At 51.0% G+C, this 14,511-nt stretch overlaps 1 protein-coding gene across 1 annotated transcript in view; it reads right to left on the bottom strand.

Annotated features, from left to right (window-relative positions):
* Positions 1 to 14,511, bottom strand: part of LOC138521754 (E3 ubiquitin-protein ligase TRIM39-like) — a 219,762-nt gene that overhangs the window by 123,499 nt on the left and 81,752 nt on the right. Inside the window, exon 3 of the mRNA XM_069634812.1 lies at positions 3,921 to 4,183. Coding sequence (XP_069490913.1) covers positions 3,921 to 4,183 — 263 coding nt within the window. The remainder of the gene's footprint in view (positions 1 to 3,920; positions 4,184 to 14,511) is intronic.

Below are 14,511 nucleotides of genomic sequence, written 5' to 3'. Positions count from 1 at the left end.
GAAAATTGTTCCCCCTGCCCCCCCTTTGTCCGGTCTGTTTATTAGTAAGTTGGCCAAGGGACTTTAGTACTTTAGTGTTTCATACTCGTCCGTGGCTGACTTCAGAGCATCCTCCACTGCTTTGCCAAATAAAACATTAGGTTCTATTGGCATATTGAGCAAGGTTGCCCGAGCCTAGTTTAAAACCGGACTGTCAGGCATGGCGCTTGAGGATGGTGCCCTCTGCAATGATGCGCCCGGCATTATCTGCAGCGTCAAGGTTGTTTTTAAGCAGACTGCTGGCAGTGGCTCTGCCTTTGGCTGCGACAAGGGCAAGTTTAGATTTCAGAGGTTCTGGAGCAGAGTCAACTAGGGCAGTAACCTCGTCCCATTTAGTTCAGCCGTAGCTCGCCAACAGTGTGGAATTGTTGGCAATTCTTGCTTGGTAAACTGCGGAAGTAGCCACTTTCCCACCCATGGTGTAGAACTTCTTGCTCTCTTTGTCAGGTGGTGCTGTGGTAGAGGCCAAGGGTGTACCAGCTCTTTCCAGGTAGTCGTTACCACCAGTGAATCCGGCCTAATCTGTCCTCTTTTATACAAGGGATCTGACGGGGCCGGGCAGAATAGTTTCTCTATTCTTGGGTTTACTGCCCTTGTTTGATTGGGCGTTTCAAGTGAAGGTTGGATCCTTCTTTGAACAGACTTTAAAATGGGTATAAACTGGGTGGCAGCTTTCTTGTCCCCCAGGAGGTTCTCGACAAAATCCTTGTCCTGCTGAGTCTCTTGAGTCTCAATGCCGAAGTGCTCAGCGCTTTGACCAAAATGTCATTAAAACAGGGGTTGATTATCCACCGGGGAATCAGGTAACGGGGAATCTTGTGGAACTGGAGAGTCCAAAGCATAGACCTCCGCCTCATCATTATTATCCCCCTGATCCTCTACATCATAGTACTGATCATCCTTTTGATATTCTTCTGTATCTGCATGTATATCAAAGATCTGCAGGGGTGCAAGACTTTTTGGCAGTTCATAAAGATCAGAAGAGATAAGAGATCTCTTTCCTGATAGCTGGGATGATTGATGGGGCTGAGAAGTAGGAGCCGAATTAGCGGGGGGTGTATTTTATAAGTTCTCAAAGGCTTGATGGTGCTCTTCAAAGAAGTTAGCAAAGAAAGTCATTCTGGACATTATTCTAGGTGTCCAGACAACTGGTCGAAAAAAAACTGGTCGACTGCAATTTGGTCGAAAACCAAATGGTCCAATTTTTTTTTTATTTATTTTTCGGGTTTTCGTTTAGTTAAAAAATGGGTTTTTAGAGGAAAAAAAGGGGGTTGGGGGGGGACCCCCCCAAAAAAATAAAAAAAAAGGGTTAAAATTAAAAAAAAAAAATTCGACCATTTGGTTTTCGATCAAATTGGTTCGACCATTTGTCTGGTCGACCAATTTTTTTCGACCAAATGTCTGGCAACCATTATTCTATATATGTCCTCAGCTGACCATTTGGCTGAGCTGGGGATAATGCCAGGGTAAGGAATAGCAGGTGTGATGGGTATAGGCAGGGCCTTCTTATGTAGGGCTTCACAAGGTCCTCCCTATCCTCCTGTAGGGTTTCATCAGTCTCCAGTACAGTGTCTCTGGTAGGGGTAGGCCCCTCACCTCACTATGAGGTTTGTCAATGTGGGACTTATCCCTGTCTTTCTGCTTATCTCTATGATCATAGCTCTTAGAGGACGATTTCTTTGAACTAGAAGTCGTTTGACGACAGGTTGAGTTTCAGCACTGGGAAGTGCCTTTGCGGTGTCCTCTGACATCGGGAAGGGCCTCCGCCGTGTCTTTTGACGTTCGGTGGTCAGTAGACGAGGATTTATGGGCGGTGTCTTTAGTCTTATGGGGCCTGTCATGAGGCGACCGACTGAGTGCCCAGAGGACAGAGAATCTGTAGAACTGCGCCTAGACGCCGAATCTCAGTGTGTGCTTGACAAATCGCTGCAGGATATGTGTTTAGTGTGGGGAGATGGAGTGCTTTTGCCGCCAGCCTGCAGTCCCCACAACAGAGCCGCCGGTCTGTCTTCCAGGGTCGGGGGCTAGCACTGGGGAATGTGGTAGTTCCCAGTCACCCTCGCCGCCCGAAAAGGACAGCGTTACTGCCGTCGCTGGAGGCTCCCTCCACGTCCATGGCGGCCTCGGCCTGCATGGCGTGTTGGGCCGAGCATTTCGTCCTACGATCTTTAAGGGTCTTGGGTCGAAAGAGCTTGCAAGCCTGACAGAGCCCTGTGTCGTGGTCCCGATTAAGACACAGGTTAAACACCGGATGGGCAAAATTTAAAAGATGTCCTATCCATGATTGGGGCAGGCAGCAGGGCGACAAATACATTGTGAAATGACGGCCCCCCCACTCTCCCTACTGTAAGGGCCTAGGCCCATTGGGCCTTCCAAGGCCGAAAGGAATGCAAAGTTTCTTCGTCCGACGTTTCATCTTGTCCTTCGATCGTTGATTCTTCACTGCGTCGAGACACGGCGGTCGAAAAAAAGGACAGAGGGTAACTATTTGAAACTTTGATAAAGTAAATGGTGTTAGCCGAAATTGCACTCCGCGTTAAGCGACCGCTCACAATGGCGGAAAAAAACTATCCGAGGGACCACAACCCGTGAAGGACCTTGGGTATAGTGGACGTCACAGTAGGGATAGTATTACTGCCATGCCCTGTCAACGTCCCTTTTGGGATTTCGAAAAACAACAACTAATACTCTGCAGCTTCCACTAGGTGTCGGCCTATGCATAGCATGTGAACTAAGCAGATGCGCGACACACACACACACACACACACACACACACTTTGAGGTATTGGCGAGTGCTGCAAAAGCCTCAAAGCGGCTGCATACATCAGCATTTACCCTCTTAGCACCACAAGCATGTGATGTAGACTCTTTGGACAAACCAACCACTGAATCATTGTGTGGTCGTAACAGAGGGTTTCCGAGGATGCCCACTAAGACAGCCATCACTTTTATCCAGATCTTTTGAATGAAGTGGTGACACCATTTGGCTGTGCAACATTGTACTGTGCCTGTGATTCATCTATGGGGCTACAAGAGTCTCCAGAGCAGGGGATGGAGGAATAACCTTACATGGTTTTATCGTAGAGAATAGTTGTAAATGGATGCTCTGAAGATTTTTTTCGGGTCCTGCTGTTAAACAGTACAGTTGAAATGCTTCTGTTTTAAATACAATGTGCTTTAAGACAACTGTGGCCATTATCCACATTATCAAAAGGCCCAGCCCAGCATATGCTTGTGACTCATTAATTGGAATTGGTTTAATTATATCTGTCAGTGCAGAGGAACTTTACATATTGGCTGAACATGTGACTGAACAGGGACGATTCTTAGAGCAAGTAATCACATACAATATCAACACTCTGCCATGCACATTTGTGACTGCATGAACCTAAGTGCAAGATGCCTGAACAAATGTCACTTCCTCTTCGGTAGACCCTTAAAGTAGAGCTGCCCTTTGTAGAACTCTGGTGAAAGGGGGGTGAGGACAAAGATGAGTAGCACCTATCCATTCCTAGCTGGCTGTCGGATTGCAACAATGATGTGATATGTTTGCAGACTAAGGCATCCAGAAGAAGAGCAATTTCAATCTTGTAACAGTCTTTCAGTCAGAAATTCCATGCCGAAAGCCCCCTTCAAACAATCCTGTACCTTGTGCCAGTAAACAAACAAAAAAAGAATTCTCAACTTAATACAGTAACCACCCTTGCACAGCCACACCCAAATATTGGCACAGTTCAAACAAGTTCCTGCCTTTGATCAGGCAGAGTTACCAGGATGATGGTTCTCAGCAAACCTCAGTTCATGTGGTTCGGTACTCGGTCTGCCCTACTCCCACCACCAACTCAGCTTTGTGCACAAATACTCCTCCCAAAGATTCTCACCTTGGGTATATGTAACTGGCTGGTGATCTCTGCAATGTTGGCCAGCTGTCGGTTCGGCCGCAGGTTTCTGCCTAGAGATTTTGCTCGGCATTGTGGGCAGGGGAAGTTTCGGTCATAATCTTCCCAGCAGCGGGTAATGCAGGCCTGGCAGAAATTGTGACCACAGTCAATGCTCACTGGGTCCTTAAAAAACTCCAGACAGATAGAACAAGTGGCTTCATGGCGTAGGTTCTGCAGTTGCTTGGCTTCGGTCTTGTTACGTGCTGAGAAGGGGGGAAAAGAAAAAAAAAAAAAAAGAAAAAAAAAAAACACGTCAGCTCTAGGTCCTTACATGGGTCTCAACTGATGGAATGGAATACGTTTATCTTGCTTTTTAACATATTTGGATAGTGTTCTGTACACATAGTACCCACAGCTTAAATGTTCACAACTGCCATGCCATTGAACTTTATACCTGGTGTAAAGGGGGAGAGAGGGCGTACGAGTGGTTATTTGGTAACTTGGATTGATGCAAAGTTAGATGTTCAAGTCAAAGTTTTAGACACCTTTGCCTTGATATAGAGGCATTGGAGCTAATTCTTCATAATTATTTATTATACACTACATAGTATATGTCTGGATACTAGTCAAATGCAAATTGGCAAACAAGAATGTTTGGTAAATGACTATGGTTAAGATGGATTTCTAAAAATCAACTCTTGTGGGCAAATTTTGGATGCCACCCTAAATGTAATGAATAGGGAGACGCAGTGTTTAGAAAAAAGCCGATGGGTATCGCACAGGAAGTTGTTCTCTAAAGGGATGCAATGGACTTGTGGTGGTGATCCAGGCTCAAGGCAAACCCTGGGGCAGGATACTTGACCCAGGTTCGATGACCAAAAGGTAAGTAAGAAGGAGATGGGAGATAAAGAGCTTTGCACCCAAAGTTATCCTATGGAGGGTGTTTTTTTTTACATGACGGGTATGCTCATTTATCCCCAGGACTCCAGTTTTCCCAGGGGTAACGACAGATCAATTGAGGGAATGGGGCACCATCATCCTCCATTGAGGTGAGTGGTGACCAGGATGGAGGAAGGAGAGTTCTAGCGGCTATCATCGTTTGCAGGCTACAACATGCGCCGTTCCAGTTGCAGTCAAAGCACAAGCTCTGGGACAGGTTCCCTTGATGAGGAGAGGAGAATTTGGGAGAAGGCGACTTCTGGCACAAGCAGAACACCGAAACAGCGACTATTCTCGTTAGGTAGCCCACAACAGAGCTGGTCAGTCCACTGTGCAGTCCATGGACAATTCTGAAGGCTTTTGGGGCATGCAACCTCGAGAAGATGTCGAGACTAGTTGGTCCCACTAGTCCAAGGGTTGAAGCACTGATTAGGGTTTTCAGAGATCAGACAGAGGAACAGGGCTTCACCGGGCTGGACACTGGAAGGTATGCTGGGTCACTCCAGTCTTCGAGTCATCAACTTTCTAAATCTACCTGCCTCTACTCTCCGCCCTCTACAACTTATCCAGACCAGGACTGCAAGACTTGTCCTTGGCCTCAAGCCCTGGGATCGTAGCTCTCCAGCTTTGAAATCTCTCCATTGGCTCCCAGTGGATACAAGGATTAAATTCAAAACCCTCTGCATTGTCCACAAGGCTTTCTGGGGCCCGAGCCCAAAATACCTTCAGCTATCCCTCTGCAAATACCTCCCCTCTCGAGCCCTTCGCTCCTCTACCTCCAACTCCCTCAGGGTCCCTCGTTTTTCAAAGCAACGAGCTGGGGGAAGATCCCTGTCTTTGGCTGGGGCCTCACTCTGGAAAAGCCTCCCTGCCACTCTAAAACTTGACAACCATCTCCGGTTCCAGAAGCACCTCAAGTCCTTCCTCTTTGCATCTGCCTTTGCTCCCCCTCTGCCCCGCTGATCTTCTCTCTTGGCACTGTGCACCTGGCCACCGTCTGTCCCATGGGCCCAGATACCTGCTCACCCTGCCACCTTCCTGCACTGCCTCCTAGCCACCCCTTGCACTGGGGACTGTATCTGTACCCATACAGTCCCCCCATTTTTATTATTTTTCTGCACTTATTCAGACTTACCCAGTCTGCTGCCTTAAACACAGCACTTGCCACTTGCTGGCAGCACTACCACAGTTTGCCTCAATTTTCTATTTATTTTATTTATCTGCGCTCCTCAGCTTCTGCACTTTCCACTCTCCCCCCCTTCCATGCACTTTTTCCCCTTTTCCCTTTCCCATGCACTTGCGCATTCTCAATGTCACTGGGCCTAGTAAGATCGTTTTTATGTTGTGCTGTGTTCTCCCTTAATCCCCCTCCCTTGCCTAGTCGCGCTCTGAAACACTTGTGCACAAGCGCAATACAAATAAAATATCATATCAATGGTCTGCTCTTCTTCGAGGGATTCTGAGCTCCAACGCAGAGCTGCACAAGTCCTCTTCACATCCAAAGTCTGTGCTGGAAGCAAGTCAAGCCCACCACTAGCTTGTCTTTAGGCACATATAAAAGTAACCAAAAATCCCATGTGTAAAAAAACTATGGTAATACAAAAGTATCCTCATTGACTGGCAGCTGGATGCAATGGGTATGTGATAGATGCATGATCTAACCCTCAAACGAGCACTTCTGTAAAAAATAAATTAAAAAAAAGAATTAAATTCCAACTTCAGAAGGGGCACTCCAGTCCCATTCCCAGGAACAACGATACCAAACATAAGGAGGAAAGGGAACGAGATATGAAGTAGAACTGCTGCGAAATGTTCTGGTGTTTTAGTGGCCCTCTTACAGATGGCCACAGGTTTCACCCGTGTTTCCACTGATGGACAGATATCACTGGATGTTTAAAAAGAACTCTCAGAGTAAGGGGCGAGGGGAGGGGTTAGAAGGCAGCCAGAGCGCCCAATGATCTAGGTATGATCAAACTATTGTTTTCACAGCTCCAATTCGTGGGCTAGGAGGAGGGCAAGAGTTATAAATCTGGCTTGTGACATCAGCAGACTGTGGCAATACAAGCGAGACATCCTGCCAGAAGATGTCCAAACTGAAGTCAGTAGTCTACCTATTCATTGGGCTTGTACTACCGTCGATGCAAAAAAAAAATGGCCGGTGCAGGACAGAAGGGAGCTTGTGGCAAGAGGAGAGGTATTTCCACCGCTCTTGAATTGTAAATGCTGGTAAACGGATTGCTTGTGCCAGACAGGGAAGAGTTGAATAGCTCCTAGGTTTACAGGCAGCTTTAATACAGGCAAAAAGTTGTGGTGCCTTTATTGTAGTGTGTGGTCTTGTCCCAGAGATCCTGAAAACAGAATCCAATTGTACATGGCATGCAGGGATTGAGGTGGCAAAATTCACATAATCAACTGCTTTAAAGCCCCCCAAAAACACAAGGGAGGGAGGGGCTGGCTGTTGGATGCCACAATTATAGAGGGCTGGGGCACGATGCACAAACCCATTCTAAAACCTTTAAAGTGATAACAAATACTTTACAAATGCTTCAGTCCTGCCCGCAGTTTAGGTCTATCCCACCTAATTGCTTAGGTCTATCCCACAAAGGTTGTGACAGAGAGAGACCAAAACTTACAATGTTACACATTTACTACCTTCTTTCATAGACCATGTACCCGCATAGCTAAAGCAATTGCAAAACACAGTTCTATAATGAAATCGAACAGTACACATTTCATGCTACCCACCTTTCCATCGAATAGAACATTAGCACCCAAGCGGGGAGAGCAACCAATCAGGTTACTCAGATCAAGGGCTGAAATCCACGATCCAAGCAACCAGACGGCTGGTTCCCCTGCCCCGCCATCTTCCCTCCACCCTGCCTTTCTTTTTTCCTTCATTTCTCCATCGCTTTCACTTTCACTTCCACTTACCTGATGGCTTCAGCAGCGGCGGTCTCCCTTCTGGCCACCATGGACATGGAAAAGGGACTCTGCTTGGAACCCCATCTGCCAGCTCTGTGGCAGCCATTTTGAAACAGTCTTTTGAATGAATGAACGGGGCACCATAGCCATCAGCACCCCGGGTTACCAAATTGGCAACCCAGGGTGCTAATAGCAATAATCATCCATTCCACAGTCTGGAACGGGTGGTAACGGCACCAAGGGCCATCGTTAAAGAACAAAGTAACTCGGGCCCGGGCCGTTACCACCCATTCCAGCCCGTGGAACGGGCGATTATTGCTATATTACAATACAAATCGAACATGGTTCTTAAGAAACCTGAGCAAGAAGATGGTTTACCACTTTTCATTGAATATTCTGCCTCATGGACACTTTATAGCCTTATGGCTTCAAGTAGGCAGAAGAGATTCATCCGTGTCCTTTTTGTCTACAATATTAAGAATGTGCTGTGCATCATGTACGATTGTACCAGTTCTTAAAATCTGTGGTTTTAATCAATGGTGCTCTACCATTCTGTACTTACTATTGTTATTGGATTATGAGGCAATTTAGGATGGATTATGCAGAAACATAGGCAGTGCTGACCTGAATAGATGCTGTAAGGATACAAATGACAGTACACCTGGTGTTTTAATCTATATTTGTAATGTTATTTTATATGCATTTATGGATTTTATCTAAAAGAAATTTCACAATGATTAATGGAATTAAGGATTCCAATATAAGCAAAAATAAATAAAAGAACTTACCTAATAAATCAACTAACATGCAAATCACTGGCTTCAGCAAAGAGCCATTATGATTACGCGTCTTAAGATTGTGTCATTCTGAACCCAAAGAGAATAAGAAACTAACCTGACAAATCAAAATCATCATTTTCAACGACTGTGCTTGAAGGGACCCAAGGCAGGAGCACTTAATGAGGGTTAATACATTCTTACTGCGGCACGAGGAGTTAATAAGGACCTATAAATCATTGCTAGTGCACTGAAATAATGTTCAGGTGTTGTGACATAAGAGATTAACACTAATGAGAGAATAAAAGCCAATAAGACAAGCACAGAAGGAACAAGTTACTTACCTGTAACTGTTGTTCTCCAGCATGAGTCTGGCATGGATTCACATGCTCATGAATATAGGAATATTCCCCGTCGTCAGGCTGGGCATCCTCGGTAAAGAAAAAAAATCAATATCAGTTTCGTTTCTGATCGGTCTTTCGTAGTAGTAACCAATCACTGATCTCTGCGTCATACCGACCACAGCCAATGACTGCCATCTCCCTAAGCCCTGCCTCTGGCAGCCATCTTCAGATTTGGTAGCCCGTGAAGTGGCAGTATGACCAAGTGAAGAGCCGCAGAGGGGTAGGCGGGAGGGTTCGCATGTGAATCCATGGCAGACCCATGCTGGAGAACAACAGTTACAGGTAAGTAACTTGTTCCTTCTCCAGCATGGGGTCTGGCATGGATTCACATGCTCATGAATATAAGGATACATAGCAGTACACACATGCACAACCACGGGAGGTGGCAAAGGCTCAACATTAAGCAATACAACAACTCAACATTAAGCATCTCTTACCTCCTCACCAGGCTCACCTTAAGCGAACAGGTTGCGCAGCACTGCTTGGCCGACCCTGGACTCCTCCCTGGAATCCCGATCGACACAGTAGAATCTCGTGAAGGTGTGAGTCGGCCTCCACGTAGCAACCCTGCAGATGTCCAGCAGGGGCACACCAGATAGGAACGCCGTAGAAGCAGCGATCGCTCTGGTCGAATGGGCTCTCGGACGGCCTGGCAGCGGTCGGTTAGCCAACCGGTGGCAGTGCATGATGCAGCCGGAGAGCCATCTGGAAATAGAAGACTTCAAGAGAGCCTTCCCTTGATTCACAGGTCCAAAGTTCACAAACAGCTGTGATGTCCTCCGAAAACTCTTCGTGCGGTCCACGTAGAACTTCAGCGCTCTAGCCACATCCAGCGAGTGCAAAGTCCTCTCGGCAGGCGACGAAGGAGACGGGAAGGAAACAGGTAACACCAGGGGCTCGTTAAGATGGAAGTCCGACGGCACCTTGGGCATAAAGGAGGGGTGCGTCCTAAGCACCACCCTCGAGGCATGGAAAGTCAAGTACGGTGCTTTGCAGGATAGGGCCTGGATCTCTCCCACTCGTCGTGCGGGGGTAATGGCCACCAGGAATGCAGTCTTCCACAACACAAACTTCATCGGTGCGGAGTGCATCGGCTCGAATGGGGGCCCCATGAGCCTAGTCAGCACCACGTTAACTTCCCACGCCGGGGCCGTGGCCTTCACCGGCGGGAACGACCGGAACAGTCCTTTCATAAACTCTTTCACCAGTCGATGGGACCACAGGGACGTCCGTCCTGTGGTTCTGGTATATCTGGAGATCGCTGCCAGATGAATCTTAATGGAGGCATGGGCTAGCCCAGCCTTTGCCAGCGATAGCAGGTACGGCAGCACTTGAGGGGCCGTAATCCGTAGGGGGTTGATCTTCTGTGCTCGGCACCAGATAGAGAACCTCTTCAACTTGTGACCGCAGCATTTGAGAGTCGAGGACGCCCTGGCCTTTGCAAGAACCCATCTGCAGTCGGCCCGTATATCGTACCCTCCAAACTCTAGCGCTGCAGGAGCCAAGCCTGCAGGTTCAGCGACGCTGGGTCGTGGTGGAAGATGGCGCCTCCTTCTCTGGAGAGAAGATCCGCGTCCGCTGACAGCTTGATGGATGGGGACCTTGACAAGTCCAGAAGGTCCGGGAACCAGATCTGCCTCGGCCACGCCGGTGCAACGAGGATCATCCTGCACCGGGACCTCTTGAGCTGGTTGATGAGTTGAAGCAGCAACGGCAACGGAGGGAACGCATACAGGTATAGGCCGTCCCAGGGGAACGAGAACACATCGCCCATGCTTCTCGGCTGGGGAAACCTGCTGGCGAACCTCTGGCACTTCGTTCGTCGCTGTTGCGAACAGGTCGATTTGGGGTTTGCCCCATCATCGGAAGAGTTGATCCACCTGATCCTGGCGCAGCTCCCACTCGTGACACGCGTGCAGCTCCCTGCTGAGCGAGTCGGCGATGGTGTTTCTTTCTCCTGCCAGGTGGAAGGGAACCAGGAACATCCCCTGGGCGACCGCCCAGTGCCACAGATCCTGCGCCTCCTTGGATAGGGCTGGGGATCTGGTACCTCCCTGCTTCCGTATGTAAAACATTGTCGTGGTGTTGTCCGTGAAGATCCGCACCACCTTGCCCTTGAGCGACGGGAGGAACGATTTGAACGATTTGAGAGCCCAGAACACGGCTCAGAGTTCCAGGATGTTGATGTGCAGGAGCTTCTCCTCCGGGAGCCAGAGGCCTCTTGCGTGGAGATCTCAGGTGTGGGCGCCCCAACCTTCCAGGGAAGCGTCCGTCGTCACCGTCTCCTGGTACGCCGGCGTCTGAAAGTCCTTGCCCGCCGTGAGGTGCGCTCGAACGCCCCACCACTGAATCGCCCGCCGGAACACCTCGTTGAGGGAGACCCTGTCTTCGAAGGTGCCCGTCGCCTGCATCCAACGGGCGTCGAGAAATTCTTAAGAGGGCGCATCCGTAGTCTGCATAGGCGCACCAGGTAGATGCAAGAGGACATCATCCCCAGGAGGGACTTGATGGACCTCACCCTGGCCACGTCCGTGGCTAGCAGGCGCTGCACTTTGCCCAGAATGGTCTTCGTCCATTCTTCCGATGTTGCCACCAGGCACCTCACTGTATCGAGCTTCGCTCCCAGAAACAGGGCCACCTGCGACGGTCCCCGCAGTGTGTTCGACGGCGAGTTCCCTCGTCCTTGAGCAGATGAGCCAGTCGTCCAGGTAGGGGTAGACGTGAATCCCCTGCAGGCAAAGCCGCGCCGCAACAGGTGCTAGGCACTTGGTAAAGACCCTGGGGGCCGACTTCAATCCGAACGGCAGTGCTCTGAATTGGTAGTGGCATCCCTGGACGACGAACCTGAGGAACTTTCTGTGACTTCTGAGGATGGGAACGTGGAAGTATGCATCCTCCAGGTCCAGCGACGATAGAAAGTCGCCTTCCTCCAGCTGTCCCAGCACGTGCTGGAGGGTGACCATCCTGAACTTTTGTGACCTGATGTATTTGTTCAAACAGCGAAGGTCCAGGATGGGGCGCCAGCCGCCCGTCTTCTTCCTGACAAGGAAGTACCTTGAGTATACCCCGGAGCCTCTTCGGGACGGGCTCGATGGTGCCTTTCCTGAGCATCGCCCGTACTTCCAACAGCAGTTGCGGGACGTGATTTTCCTTCCTGGCCACAGGTGGAATGTGAGGGCACTTCTTCAGGAATTCGATAGTGTCCTCTTGCCAGGGTATCCAGCACCCAACGATCGGTGGAGATGGACTTCCACACGCCGACGAACTTCGTCAGCCGGCCTCCCACCGGGGTGCTTCGGTGGGGGCCCGAGGCCACGGCCGGTTCAGTCCTGCTTGGAGGTGGTGGCCTTGCCGCCCTGCCGACGGCGGCGAGGCGCTCCCTGCTTGCCGCGACCCCTGTAGGCCTCCTGAGATGAGGAGCGTGCCGCTTGGCAGTAGGACGACGAGCCACCGCTGGATCCCTTGGAGGCACCCTGTCTGCCTCCGGAGCTCCAAAAGGGCCGTCGTTGCTGAAGGGCTCCTAGGGCGCGGGCCGTCTCTGTGTCAGTCTTTATGGCTTGGAGGGATTCGTCCTCCGCCTTCCCCAACAAGTTGATGCCGTCGAACGGCATGTCCAACACCCTGGTCTGGACGTCCTGACGGAAGTCGGTCGCCCGGAGCCAACCCCGTCGTCGTAGGCAAACTCCGTTGCCCAGCTGGCGGAACCCGGTATCGGCAATATCGGTTGCCACCGTTATGGCGTGGTCCGACGCCACCTCGCCTTCTTGAAGAATTTCCAGGGCCTCGGACCTCTTGTCGTCCGGCAGGAACGCCAATATGGGGGACAGCTTAAACCAGAGCTCCCTGTCGTAACGGGCCACGATCGCCAGGGCCACGATCGCCAGGGCGTTGGCCGCTTTGATCGTCGTCGCCGCGGACAAAATGACCCGTCGCCCCATGGCGTCCAACTTCCTTCCCTCGGCGTCCGGAGGGGAATTCGACGTTGAGGCTCCTGACCCCGACGCTTTCTTCTTCGCCGCCGCCGAGATGACCGAGTCTGGCGTTGGCTGGGCCCTGAGGCACAGGGGAGCGGTCTCGGGGCCCCCGGTACTTCTTCTCATACCGGTCCCGTTTGGCTGGTGCCGTGGAGGGGTTCTTGAGTACCGACAGACCCTCCTCCCAGATGTCATTGATTAGAGGCACCGCGATGACAGTCTTCCTCGTGGCCTCCCGGTGCTGATAGAGGAAACCTTCCTTTTTCTGCTCCTCCGGGCAGAGCTGGAACATTTCGGACGCCCTGGCGATCATGGCGTGGAATGAGCCAATCTCGTCGGGCGGAGATGCCCGTGCGACGGGAGACCCGTTCCGTCGTCGTCGCCCTCAGAACCTGTCGTCGAGCCCACTGCACCGTCATCTCCCGACTCGTGGGCCTGAGATAAGGCCGTGGTAATCTCGTCCTTATCTCAGAGCATAAGGACTGGATCGCAAACAAAATGGCCGCCAAGCTATCCTGAGGCCTAGGTTCTGGCTGCGCCGGAAGGGAAGGCTGCTCTTCCTCGCCATCGTCGTCTTCCTCGGTTATCTCCCGAGGATCTTCCTTGCGGGACCGAACCTCCTCGAATTGTACTTCGAGATTCCTCGTGACCTCGGTCAGTTCCCCCTCCGAGGCTGACTCCGAGCTCGAGGAGGCTAACGTGCCCCCCCACCCCCCTGTGTTCCATCATGGGGGCCATGACGATGGGCTGAAAAGAGGATTCCCTCCTTGGCGGCAGGGAAACTCTAGTCCCGGAGGCAGTCTCCGCTGGCGGGGTCTCTGCCGGCTTGGCCAGAGTCGCCGCGATCGCCTCGATAGAGGCCTTTGCCTGCTGGGTAGGGGCCTTCACCACCTTAGGTGCGTCCTGGGCCTTCTCCTTAGGGGGAGGGGCGACGCCTCGCTCCCCCTCTCCCGAGATCGGACGGGGCTTCTCCCGAAGCTTACCCGGGGTCTCAGACTTCCTCTTCCCCGAACCGGAGCGCTGGCTCGTGGTTGACGGTGCCGGGGAAGGCGCACCCTGCCTGGCGACCGAAGGGCCCGACCTTTCGGCGCTCCCGGAGCCAGCGGACTTGCGGCGCTTGGCCTGGTGTTGGGCCCCTGTCGCCAGGGCACCCGCACAGGATTTAGAAGCCCGCTCGGACCCTTTCTTTTTCTCATCTGTTGAGCCCTTCTCCAACCAGCTGGTGAGACGAGATCGACGGTCCCCTCCGACAAGTTCTTTCATTTTCAGCACAGGACAAGCCGGCACACTTGAGCTTAGCACACAATGGCTTCTCTAGCACGAGGATGGCTTCTCTAGCACGAGGATGCAGTTTGCAATCTCTGTATCAGGACCTTCTGTGCCAAAGTCTCTGTCAAAGTCTCTTATTGCAGATGGCCTGATGCAACAAACATGAACGTTCCTCCCTTCTCAGGATTTTCACATGTGCAATTCCTTGGGTGAGTCACTGTTCACCTCAGGACCCCCTCCGTCGGGCTCAGACCCACTTTAACACACAGTTCTCAATTGGCCTCTCTCGGTTGGGCTCAGACCACTA

Source organism: Ambystoma mexicanum, chromosome 13, assembly GCF_040938575.1.
Source record: "Ambystoma mexicanum isolate Mex_15411 chromosome 13, UKY_AmexF1_1, whole genome shotgun sequence".
NCBI classification, from domain to species: Eukaryota; Metazoa; Chordata; class Amphibia; order Caudata; family Ambystomatidae; genus Ambystoma; species Ambystoma mexicanum.
Note: the sequence above shows the minus strand (reverse complement) of the source record. Positions and strands in the feature narration are given on the sequence as shown.